The 12,480-nt window shown below is 43.6% G+C and overlaps 1 protein-coding gene across 4 annotated transcripts in view; it reads right to left on the bottom strand.

Annotated features, from left to right (window-relative positions):
• Positions 1-12,480, bottom strand: part of TRAPPC13 (trafficking protein particle complex subunit 13) — a 512,549-nt gene that overhangs the window by 422,568 nt on the left and 77,501 nt on the right. For all 4 annotated transcript variants that reach the window (XM_078675160.1, XM_078675157.1, XM_078675158.1 and 1 more), the window contains exon 2: positions 5,520-5,588. In XM_078675160.1, the coding sequence (XP_078531286.1) occupies positions 5,520-5,588 (69 nt within the window). The remainder of the gene's footprint in view (positions 1-5,519; positions 5,589-12,480) is intronic.

Genomic DNA, 12,480 nt, shown 5'->3' with positions numbered 1-12,480 from the left:
GTCCCATCACAGCAAGGACAACAAGGGAGGATGACGAACGACGAAAAACTACGGAACTGAATGACGAGGCGGAGATTATGACATCTTTTCCGACCAAGATTGTCCCCAATATCTCAGCTGTCCCTGTGGTTACCTTGAATAGTGCTTTGTGGGATAAAGTTGGGACTATTATTGCACATTGTCTATTGCCTTTAATTAATAGACTGGCAGCTATCGAAGCAAACTCATTGACGCTAACAAATGCTGTAGATCAGAATTCTGGGGTCATAGCTAGCCTAAACAACACTAACAATAAACATCCACCACTAACTCCCCTTGGTGCTAACCCCGCTAGTGGAGTAAGGTCATTGTTAGTCCATCAAAGGGTCCAGGGGACGGGGAACTCACAACCGGCTAATCCTGGGCCAGTTGCGAAAGGGTTGGACAAGGATTTCCAAATAAAGGACAAACCTAGTAATGATTTTTATAGACTTGATACAACAATCAAGGTAACTCAACCCACAAATACTGCTCGACCAAATCCAGAAATTCTGGGTCTTCCTCCAGCGTCATGCCCTTACGTTCTAATTCTTACAGGGGTGCCGCCTTTAAAACACGATCAAACTGAAACCTGGCCATCGCTCCGAAATAAAGTAGTGGACTGGCTGACAAAGTATAAGCGTTTTAACCCCTGTAATTGCAAAGAAATTCTCATGGTCCGTAGGGTGGGCTGGTTAGGTCCTTCCCAGAAAACAATTAAGGGCGATTGTATAGTTGTACATTTTAGCTCTCCACGAATGGTTCACTCTCTTTTACACATCAAAGAGCTCAATTCCCTATCTGATCCAACTATTATGGCCGTCCCCCTAGGATATTTCTACAAACCCACAGTCACTCCTAGAGGAGGAAGGAATGGTTCAGTTATAACTGCAAACAGGTTTCACCAATTATCCTCTCTCGAAGAAATAGATTGAATACCGATTCATGATCCAAAAGTTGTATCGCGACAAAAAGAAATAAACAGTGGGAATGACCCTTCTATCTTAACACAATGCTCGTCTCCATATGCACTTCTCGATATACCCAGGGAACTGACTCCCTTACCAATAATATCAGACTTAAAAAGTCTAGGACAGTCTAGAACTGATCCTAAATCAAGTTTACCCACGGATTTTACTTTTCAGACTTTCCCCCACGACACTAACCCCCTGCTTAACATGGTGCCCGAGACTGATCTTATACAAGTCAACAGAGATGTTAGTCACGTAGTTACTCCCTTACCAGCCTTGTTCAAAATTATCTTTTGGAATATTGCTGGCCTCAATGTAAAGGTCGCTATGGGTGAGTGGCTTACCTTCATCCGGGATTACGATCTTATTTGTTTACAGGAAACATGGGCAGTGTCTCCCGTTCATTTAACTGGTTACAAAACCTATTTCTCACCCACAATTCCTTCCCCAGCGGGACGTGCAAAAGGAGGCCTAGTGGTCTATGTTACCAATCTAATTAACTTTCGGGAAATAATGGTTTTAAAAAATGAGTCCAACTATCAAATAATTCAAATAAACGTAAACAAATCGGAACCCATTCTGATAATAAACTTTTATAATAATTTACGTCAAATGCAGCTGATAGTTATTTTTAAGGAAATTTGTGCCTACCTTCTAGATTTTAACAATAGACAACAGGGAAAAAGTCCGGTAATTGTTTGGGGAGGTGACTTTAATCTGACTGTGCCACAAAAATAAAAATAATATATGTTATCTCACAGACGAAAATGATTTAAATATCACTCACTTTACACACTCCCAAAGTGGGGTCTGTTTAAATGAGACGATTGAGAGTCTCCAATTAACCCTGGCAAATGAAATGGTGTCGCCACGGTACCTCTTAAACCAACTTTTCATGGAAATAGCGCATCCACCTGTATTGATTTTATTCTTTTAACAAGCGCCGCTTCTTTTCTTCCTTGATTGTACATTTCCAAACCCACGACTCCGCATTTAGTGACCATTTTCCAATATCAATTTCTCTCTCTCCTCCCATGATGGGAGAAAGACAAAAACAGCGGAATCCTTACCGGGAAGAAGCCATTAGTCTGGTTAGGTCAAATGGTTACGTTCTGAAGTGGGAAGAAATTGACGCAGTAAAAATCATGGAAAAGGTTGTCAATGACTCCCTTAAAGAAATAAACATCTGCTTAGCAGATACTGCTACCTCGAGGGAGATTATTGATAACTTTCTGTCAGTAACCGATTCCATTCAAAAAGCCTTAACCTCCAAACCCAAAGGAGAAAAAAACATCCAGGCAGGGTGGTTTGATTCCACCTGCACACAAGCATATTCAAATTTAAAAATCGCACTTAATGCGCCAGTCAGGGACAGAAAAGAGATTGCCCTCCTCAGAAAAAACATATAACAAAGCTATCAGGACAAGAAAATTAGTAATAAAGGAAGAATTATGGGCGGAATTGCATAAAAGCTGCAGTTTAAATTATAGTGCTGCCTTCTGGCAAGTGATAAACTCACCCTTTTTGACAGGTTCCAGAGACTCTAATAAGATAGAGATTACTATAGACGAACAGTCCTGGATTGCCCATTTCTCAAAAATATTTGGAATATTGAAAACTAAAAACACAGATCAGTCCCCCCAAATGCTGAATCAGGCTACCAATATTCCCACATTCATTCCACTTGATCTGAATTTCTCATTAAATGAAGTTGAGAATGCGTTAAAAGCCAGTAAAGGAGGGAAAGCCCCGGGCCCAGACGGGGTTCTTGTAGATTTGTATACATTTAACCCTGACTTGTGGGCGCCTATTTTATCAAGGGTTTTAAACGCAACCTGTAAACTTGGCCTTTTAGATTCCTGGTCAAAATCTATACTTATTCTAGTATTTAAAAAGGGTGACCGCTCTCACCCAACCTGTTACAGTCCCATCTCTTTACTGGATTCATTTGGAAAAACGGTGGGTCGTATAATCTTAGATTGCCTCCAGTCCTGGTCCATAGAAAACCAGATTATATCGGACATCCAGTACGGTTTCAGGGAAGGTTTGGGCACTGTTGAGCAGGTCCTGAACTTATCTTTAATAAGAGGGAAATATGTAGATGCAAAGGTGGTAGTCTTCGATTGGCCTACGTAGATCTTACAGCCGCGTTTGACTGCGTGGGTCACTCGAAGCTATGGACCATTTTAACTGCTCTGGGCATAGACGAATCCCTAGTAAAATTTATGCGGGAAATGTACTCGCGTGCTACAGCAAGAGTGATATTTGGCATCGGGGGAGAGTTGACGGGTTAGTTTACGGTAGAGCGAGAGGTCAGACAGGGCTGTGTCCTGGCCCCCTTCTTTTTTATTCTATATACCAATGGATTAGAACTAGCCATGTTGAAAGGGGCAAAGGACATACCGTTAATTCAGCACCGTCCGATCCCCGCTCTCCTTTATGCGGACGATGCTGTGATAATAGCCCGCACCACAAATGAACTACAGCACTCCTTGTCCTGCTATAACAAATTCATGTCCAATCTTGATCTAAAAATTAACATTAAAAAAACATGTTATGAACTGTGCGTACAAACGTGGTAATGGGAAAACGATATATATTAATAATTCCAGTGTAGAGAATACTCCTATATATCCATTCTTGGGAGTATTGATAGACGAGAAAGGAACCTAGAAAAAAGCCAGTGAGGCTAGAAAATTTCAGTTCTTAAAATCTACAATGGCACTGACTAAGTTCTCGCAGAGACTAGGTAAAAGAGCGCCCGAGGAATTGATTTGAGTCTATCAAGCTAAATGTATTAGCACAGCAACCTATGGGGCTGGGGTGTGGGGCTATGTTCAAGCTGACTCCCTCCAAAAAGTGGAGAACAACTTCCTGAGGTACCTTTTAGCTGTTCCCCAGGGAACACCTACGATCAGCTGCCATCTTGAGCTGGGCCTGCCCTATATCATCGATCTCATCATCGATCATCGATCTCATTAAGGCAGAACCCATACTCCTATGGCATCACATATGGACGTCTGACAAGTTGTTTCTCACCCAAAACATCGTGAGAGATTGTCTTACATTAGAAAATGCTTCTAAGATAGGATGGTTCCATTATGTCAAAAGGTTTTTATATGACATAGGTCTAGAGCAATTATATCTATACCCCCTAGAATCAAGCCATATCAGCAGGAAAGCGTTAAAAATCAAATGTCTATCCCAATTGGCAGGGCTGAAACCCAGGGAAGGGATACGGCATCAACACGGCTGGCTTGCCCGGGATTTAACGTCGAAGCCTACCAGTGGTGCGCGCGCACCACAGAGGAGCAGGGCTAGGGAGAGCGGCAACGAAGCGAACGCGCGCTGCTGCACGTGCTGGCCACCGACGGGAATGGTTGGAGCAAAGGTGGGACATGCGCCCGCCTTTACCCAATTGCGTGCTGGCTTTTTTTTTTTTTTTTTTTTAAAGCATGCAAAAGCCAATGGCAGCCGCAGAAAGCAAAACCACTCGCACAAGCGTGTGAGTAGCTTTCAGAACCCCATACAAAAGGGCACAAGCCCTAAAAACAAATAACTGGCAGACTACTTAATGATTTTGAGGGATGGATACAAGACAAGCAACCGAGGTCAGAGTTATATTAATGCCTACAAGATAGGTCAACCCAAATGAAACCTAGTCAGATCAGTTGGTTTTTAGGAACTAGATAGGAGGACCAGGTGTAATTAATGATCAATCAAAAGTAATATGTTGCCCTGCCTGGAGAGCCTTTGCCATTCCCAGGCAGCCTAGGTTAATGACCAGTCTGGACACTTCTTAAATAGAGGGTGACAAACTGCTACTAATCAGATGCTTGCATTATGTAGGGGTAACTGAAACGAGCATGGTTACAGATAATTTGTAATCTAGCAACTCCAGAGAACACAACCGTAACCTTAAATGATCTTACAGGAACCCAGCATTGTGCTTCCTTCATGAGTATAAAGAGAATACTTGCCTTCGCTTCTACTGGGTGGCTAGAGCTGTTTCACCCGAGATAAGCGAGGAAGGACACAAACCAGAAGAGGGGAAGAAGAGTGGAGATCAACCTAGACAAAACATAACAAAGGGAACCTTTGCTGTATCTCTTTATGCTATATTAACTAGAATGACAGAGTGTGAGCAACGGTTAACAAGCCATTGGGGAGGGGTAGGTGTGTTGCAAGGTGTCCATATCATCTCCCCATATCAGGGGAGGTTGTGGCGTCTACTGTATCATCTCAAAAGTAATTACATTTCACCCCTTAAATTCATGGTTACAACAAAATATTCAAAAACAACATTATGTTCAATTACGATAAGGAAACATTAGTTGGCTGGCATGGAACCCTTTACCCACTCTACACATCCTTCATTAAACACTGACTGCCACCGTAACACTAATGCTTCTTAGTTCTTTTTAACTATTTCATAGCTCAGTTTAAGATAAAAACGATGCTCTCGTAACTTTTCTGTTTACTATTCTAGCATTGAGTCACCTCAAATTTGAAGACAAAGCTTTTATTTACCTGGCAGGTCTTTGTCTTCACACGTCACAGGGATGTTGGTAAATAAAGTCGGCTTGGTCAGTCTCATAACTAAAAGGAAAAAAGAAGACAGTTTGCGGGTAAACTCTACATAAACATTGTTTCTAGGTTTGAAAATCAGTAATACACAGAAAAGTGGTACTGCAACACTAAAAGGCTCTGGCCAAAAGTGGTTGGTTCTTTGGATTTTAGATTAAACCTATTTGGAGTAACAGGAATGTGTGAAGAAGGCGGTCTTAAGAAATGTAAGCTTAGGGTATCACAGGAAATGAACAATATCAAAACAAAAGAATATCCAATCGCATTCAGAATTTAGAACGGAAGAGCTTGGATGACTAATTTACTACAATATGATCATTACAAGTGATACTTTCCTTCTGAAAGTTTAAAAGGGTAAAGTGCAAATAAATACCATGTTCAACCATTAAGAAACTGTATGAATGGTAGACAGGGGAGGCCTCGACGACCCCTCCTTTTAAATCTACTTCCTGGCTGCCCAACTCCAATGGGTTTCGCACTGGTTGGCAGGGCGTTACTTGGGGGAAACATGTAATGGATCTAGCCCCCTGTTCACTCTCCGGGGTATCTCTCCTGCCCTGCGTTGCTTCTAAAACTCCACAGTCACTTCAGGTGATGATCGTCAGTAAATGGCTAAAAAATAACCTCCCAACTTACACTCCACATCCTGCCCTTAACAAACCATATACCATAAAAAGCCCTGTCATGTTATAAGACAGATTAGTCAAACCCCCGCACCCTTCTACTGAAGCTAAATGATTATATATCAAAGATCACTAGGATGAGTGGCAGACCCCAACCCTTAACATACACAGATGGATGGTTTGCATCTCAACTGATACAGTAATCTTGCCTCGGGCGAGCACTCCACGTCACTGAATAGAACAAGGAACTGGACTTCCCCCATCAGGCATCACGCTACGCACACTTCAAAAGCATACAGTTCACAATCCTACACAGGGTCTACCCAACACCTCACCAGCTTAATCGGGATTTTCCCAATGCTCTACTTAGCTGACCCTGCTGCCATATACTATTGGTGAATTTACAACTCAAGCTATGGTCATGTTCGCCTTTGCCACATACTGGTCCTCCATACACAATACTCCCCTGAGAGGTCACAGAACTACAGCTCTGGGCATCTTCAAGCACACCAAACGCACAGCGATAAGGACACACTTTGCCGACCTTGCACTTCTCCTACCCAAGTGAACCCTTACTTTACACTGGAGAGCGCCTCAAGCCCCAGAGATTGCTGCCTGGTGGGGTGCGATCTGACGATGGGAAAAAGCAGAGTGTGATGTCCTCCGCTACGCAGAGGCCCAGGGGATCGGCAAGTGCCCCATTTCCACAGCCTGGGACATGCTCTTAAACCACTTCATAGAGGTCACCCATACCAATGACCTTACCCCATGAATCATCACCAACCAGACATCGCGAGCTACCCCTCAGAGTAGTCACCCACCATTCTCACATCTTATCGTGTCAGTCCCCCTCTGCTGCTGCCACATACACAGGCCCCTCCCTCATTGTCGACACATGCACAGAACTACCAATCAACTAGCTGGCCCCCTCGAGCCCCGGGTCAGCATAATGCGCTTGTTTACGCAGCACGCTATGCCACACCCCAGTCTCAACTCGCCACCCTCACACTTTACGCACAGACCCCAGGAAATTACTCCAGCCCTGACCTACTCTCTACCCAGTTATTGCACAGCCACTCTCTCCTCAGCTGCTACACTTATTTCCCCATGTGATACCTTCCCCATGGACGTATGCCCTCATTATTATAAACTTCTGTTGCCAATAGTCTACACCACATCTTTATTCACTACATGGGGTCTTGGTTGCTGATGTTCCTGTTTATTGAAAATGTTCAATAAAAACTGTTAAATAAACCATTTTTTTAAAGGAACCTGTATGAAAGCCATCAAACTTACTGCTTGTGCAGGATGGAAACGCACCCCAAAGCGATGCCAAAGGAGCCATCTGTTGGCTAGTTCGGACGGGACTGTTCCCATAAGGCACATGTTCAGACTGATTTGCAGAAGGCCATGTCTGAACTGGGGTGGCGGAGTGATCTAAAGAATGATGATGGATTAAACCCAAATCAGTTGACTGGGGGTGAGTGCTTGCAATGTTCAACACTCTGTCCATCATCCCCTTTGGTTTTGCTTTGTTCGCCCTAAGTTGGCAGGGTATGTCCAGAAGTGGGTCCCTTGCTCACTTTGCCACTGGATTCAAACTAGCCTGGCTGAGGACAGCTGATTAGCCAGAATCTAGTCCCAGGATGCTTGGTTCCGTTCCAGGGAAGACATGGCTTGGCAGTTCGTGGTGGACTGTTCCCATGAGGCACAGGGTCCGACTGATTTGCATATGGCCATGTCTGAACTGGGGTGGCGGAATGAGCTAAAGAATGATGATGGATCAAACCCAGATCAGTTGACTGGTGGGGAGTGATTGCAATGTTCAACCTTCCGTCCATCTTCCCCTTTGGTTTTGCTTACTTCTGCTCGGAGTCATTTTCCTCTACTGCCAGGACTCAAAGTTCCAACATAACCTTCATTTTCTTTATTGGATACAATAACAATGCTATCAGAGCAGATACCTTCCTTTAACTTCACTTGTTGCAATTATGTTGATTACATACAAATTCTACTAAAATTTCAGAGTACATATGAGCTTGATTCATGTGTCACTCACAAATGCCTTCTAGTGGCTGACCACTGGATGCAAATTAATAACTCCAAACAAAGCACATCCAAAAACCACAATATTAGGCTGTAGCAATGGACAACCTATTCACTATCTGGTAAATAAAAAAAATATCCCATGTCCTAACCGATCACTCGAAGTACGTAATCTAAGCTCAATCATGCAAATGGAAATCTCCATAAATAATTTAATCAAGTTGCAAAGGGATCCTAGAACATGATCATACACCTATGGCGAGGTTGCCCTTCTCCAAATTCTCCCCCAAAAGTACAAGCCACATACAAGTCACAATCAACTTTGTACTCTTGCTGGAATTTGATGCGGTTATACACAACTCAAGCATCCCTCAAGTGAAGTGGAATCCATAGAGTATTCAGAGCAAAGTAATGAAGCAACATGTGAACTTTAATGTCAAGTACTGCATATTACCTGCACTTCAGTCTCTGCACTGTCTGACCTAGACATATAATTTTCAAACAAATGTACAAAGCTATTTGTTCCATTCATGGCTCAGGTCCTCAGTCCCATTAGCAAAAACTCTAGAGAACCTTAAAAACATGGCTGTGCCCATATACATAAATGCAATCCTTTAATTGAACTATAAATAAACGAAAATGTACCTGCAAGTGCAAATTTCTTTTCTTACACGCTTCGTCAACACCTCATGCTCAATGACTCACCATGTTTAAAGCAGGTCTGCAAACTCTGGCACCTCATTCTGCATCTCCCATTTAGGTCTAACTGCAGCCAAACCTGTGTTGAACAATGTAGTGCAAAATGGTGCAGAGGATCGTAATGCAAATCAGAGCACTTTGTGATTAGTTCAGCAGTTTGATGCACTGTAGAAATGCTACAACACAATACGACCTTGATAATGAAGGAATGCCTCATACAAATGTTAACCTGGTCTTTTGGAGGAAGGTTTATGGGCATTCTGATGAGATGATTTGAACTTTGCCTTCCCTTTGAGAAGATTCTTTCGAGCAGATAGGAACCCCCTCAAAAAGGCAGCGTTCAGGTCAGTAAGTCTATATAACAGAAGCTAGAAACTTTAACGATTTATGCAGGAGTGAAACCAAGATAAAATTCAAATCTCACGGAGGGCAGGATTCTTGAAAAGAGGATGGAGATGACTAAAATATGCTCATGACCTTGAGCACTCTACTTCAGAAGGGGTATGAAAAAAACATATAAGGCTTGCAGTAATCACCATACGTGCTGAAGTGATTAAGAGAGAAGTTGATGCAGATGCGTTAGTGAATATAATTACTTCTCCAAACCCTAGAGACAATGGAATAGCCATTTACTTTTGGATTGCTTGCCAGCAGATTCTTTTCTAGCCGCACAATTGGAGGCTAGGTTTACTTTCCATATTCCCAGTGGGGACACAGACAACTTTAAGACCCAGTATCTCAGGTTCCAACCTATCACAAACACTAAATTTGAGGCAAGGTGAAGGCAAGCCCTTATTTTTGAATTAAAATAGCTGGAAGTGGCAGCTGGATAATCTATCAGTAGCCATACAAATAGGACATGGATTTGGAGTAGTCTAGCCAGTGTATCATCATCAATGTTAAGGTGTGCTATGAGAGAGAACCCAAGCCTCGAAACATCATATGAATGTTACCAGATCTACACGTGGAGTAACTGAATATTCTACTTGACATTCACTGTAATGCTCTCGACCAATAAACTGATCCCAAATGATGTGATACAAGGCAAATATATTAATTCACAGAGTCACGTTTTTCAAAAGTACTGTAAATCTGCAAATGTATTATATATCCATATATTCTACGTAAACTACACTAACATTAGCTCGGATTATGACAGTGCTATAGAAAAATCTATATAAAAGAAAACCCAAAGGTCTAACCTGTTTAATCTCCCTAATTAAACGAATGTCCAACAATGTCCACTGACAAAGTTACCCTAACATCTCTTGGACTAGCTGAAAGTCAAATGAGGTAAATTCTGCATACTATGGATCACGTTGAGTGAAGGTATGCGCAGCAGGAGCATGGACATGATTAGTTAAGAAGCGAATACAGCTGAAAAGTCATCAATGCTGTAGTTAAAATCAACAAACTACAGAAGTTGGTAAAAAGTGATAAAATATACATTCTGTAGGTTTTGCTAACGGGGCTTGGGGCAGTAAGCTCATACCAAGGATACTGTAAGGTTCATAGAGAGTGGAAACTGAAGTACCAGAAACTCTGCTTTTGAGGATCGATTAACATTAAAAAACATGAATTTTTGTAGTACCCTTGACAATGCTAATACCACCTCTTTTTTTGTACATGGGCGATCCTTAGGATATGATAGCTAGGTGAAATCACTTTGTCCACTTAATGGCAAAGAACCCCTTACACCAGGTTTCAACGAGAACTAAACTATTTCATTTTCAGTCAAAAGCTTCTGGGTTTCACAGAAATGCTTAGCAAAAGAGTAAGCATTTACAAAGAGAACTTAAGATAGTGATGAAAGAGAGACATACCTGTGTAAGAGGTTCTCAGTACTGGGACCATCAAACTGATCTGGCTTAGACAGGAAGAAAGTTCAAGAGTATAACACTTTGCAGTATCCCGTGTCTATCATAAGTAATATGAAAACGAGTCACTAACCTGTAACTTCAGTTAGTCAGTATTGGTATCTTTCATAGATACACATGCTTAGAATCATCCCCGCCAAGGAGGTGGGAATTTCGTTACTCACAATGTCACATCCATGAAGCGTTTGCGGCTCACTACGATGCTCTGTATCGCTCTCGACTCCGCGACCCACTCCCTGACATAGCCGGGTATCTTTCCCCCCTTCCGATGCCACAGCTGACCACTACACAACAGGATGAGCTAGGAGCCCCGCTTATACGGGAAGAGCTCCGCGAAGCCATCTTCCAGCTGTCCAACGGCAAGGCCCCTGGCCCAGACGGGCTGCCGGCTGAATTTTATAAGGCCGGCTCGGACATTCTTATTCCGGAGCTCCTGAAAATGTACACTACGGCTACGGACGATTCCTCCCTCCCTCCCACGCTCAATGAAGCCAACTTAATATCCATACCTAAACCTGGCAGGGATGACACGCGAGTGGGCTCTTATCGCCCCCTGGCCCTCCTGAACACGGACTACAAAATACTTGCCTCCACGCTGGCCCGGCGACTGGCTCCTATGGTCCCACATCTAGTACATCACGATCAGAACGGCTTCATCCCAGCACGGCACACCTCTTCTAACATCTGCCGCCTGTTCCGTTTGCAGGAATATGCTGTCCAACGCTGGCCACACGCAGGGTGTTTAGAGTTGGACCTCGAGAAAGCATTTGATTCCGTGGAGTGGCCGTACCTGAGGGCGGTGATGGAAAAATTCGAGCTGGGAGGAGACTATGAGAGCATGGTGGACCTACTCTACCAAAGACCTACGGTACGTGTCCGCACCAGCAACCTACACTCTGACGTTATCCATGTACGGAGGGGTACCAGACAAGGCTGCCCCCTATCCCCCCTGCTGTTTTCCTTGGCCATGGAACCCCTGGCCACAATTCTTCGGACACGAGGAGATGAGTGGGGAATCCCAATGGCCGATGGCATTCATACGATCTCATTGTATGCATATGACCTGCTACTGTATGTCAAGGATTTAACCAACATCCCTGGATCTATAGCGGACATCTTCCGAACTTTCGAGAGCATGTCAGGACTGCGAGTCAACTGGTCCAAGTCAGGAGCCTATTCCTTCCATCCGGACACACCTGAAAGCGATATATGTCTTGGAGGTGAGAGGCTGCAATGGTACACCACCACATTCCGCTATTTGGGAATCCACATCTACCGGAATCCAACAGATGTCCTGGAGGGGAATCTGATACGGGCGATAGCCTCTATCCGTGCCCAGATCGGCTTCTGGAAGACTCTACCTCTGAATGTCCCTAGCCGAGTGGCACTAGCCAAAATGATAGTCCTGCCAAGGCTATTGTACTACTTCGCTAACATTCCGGTATATGCCCCCAATAGGATATTTCGGGACCTGGAGACCCTACTTCGTGGTCTAGTGTGGAACGTGGGCCGGCCTCGCGTGGCGCTAACGAAACTATACATGACCACTGAATCGGGAGGCCTAGCAGTCCTTAACATGGAATTGTATTACTTAGCGGCGCAGATGCAATGGGTATCGAGATGGCTGTGCGGCAAGAACCTAGACGACACGGCCACGGC

The sequence above is a fragment of the Lissotriton helveticus genome, chromosome 2_1 (assembly GCF_964261635.1).
Source record: "Lissotriton helveticus chromosome 2_1, aLisHel1.1, whole genome shotgun sequence".
NCBI classification, from domain to species: Eukaryota; Metazoa; Chordata; class Amphibia; order Caudata; family Salamandridae; genus Lissotriton; species Lissotriton helveticus.
Note: the sequence above shows the minus strand (reverse complement) of the source record. Positions and strands in the feature narration are given on the sequence as shown.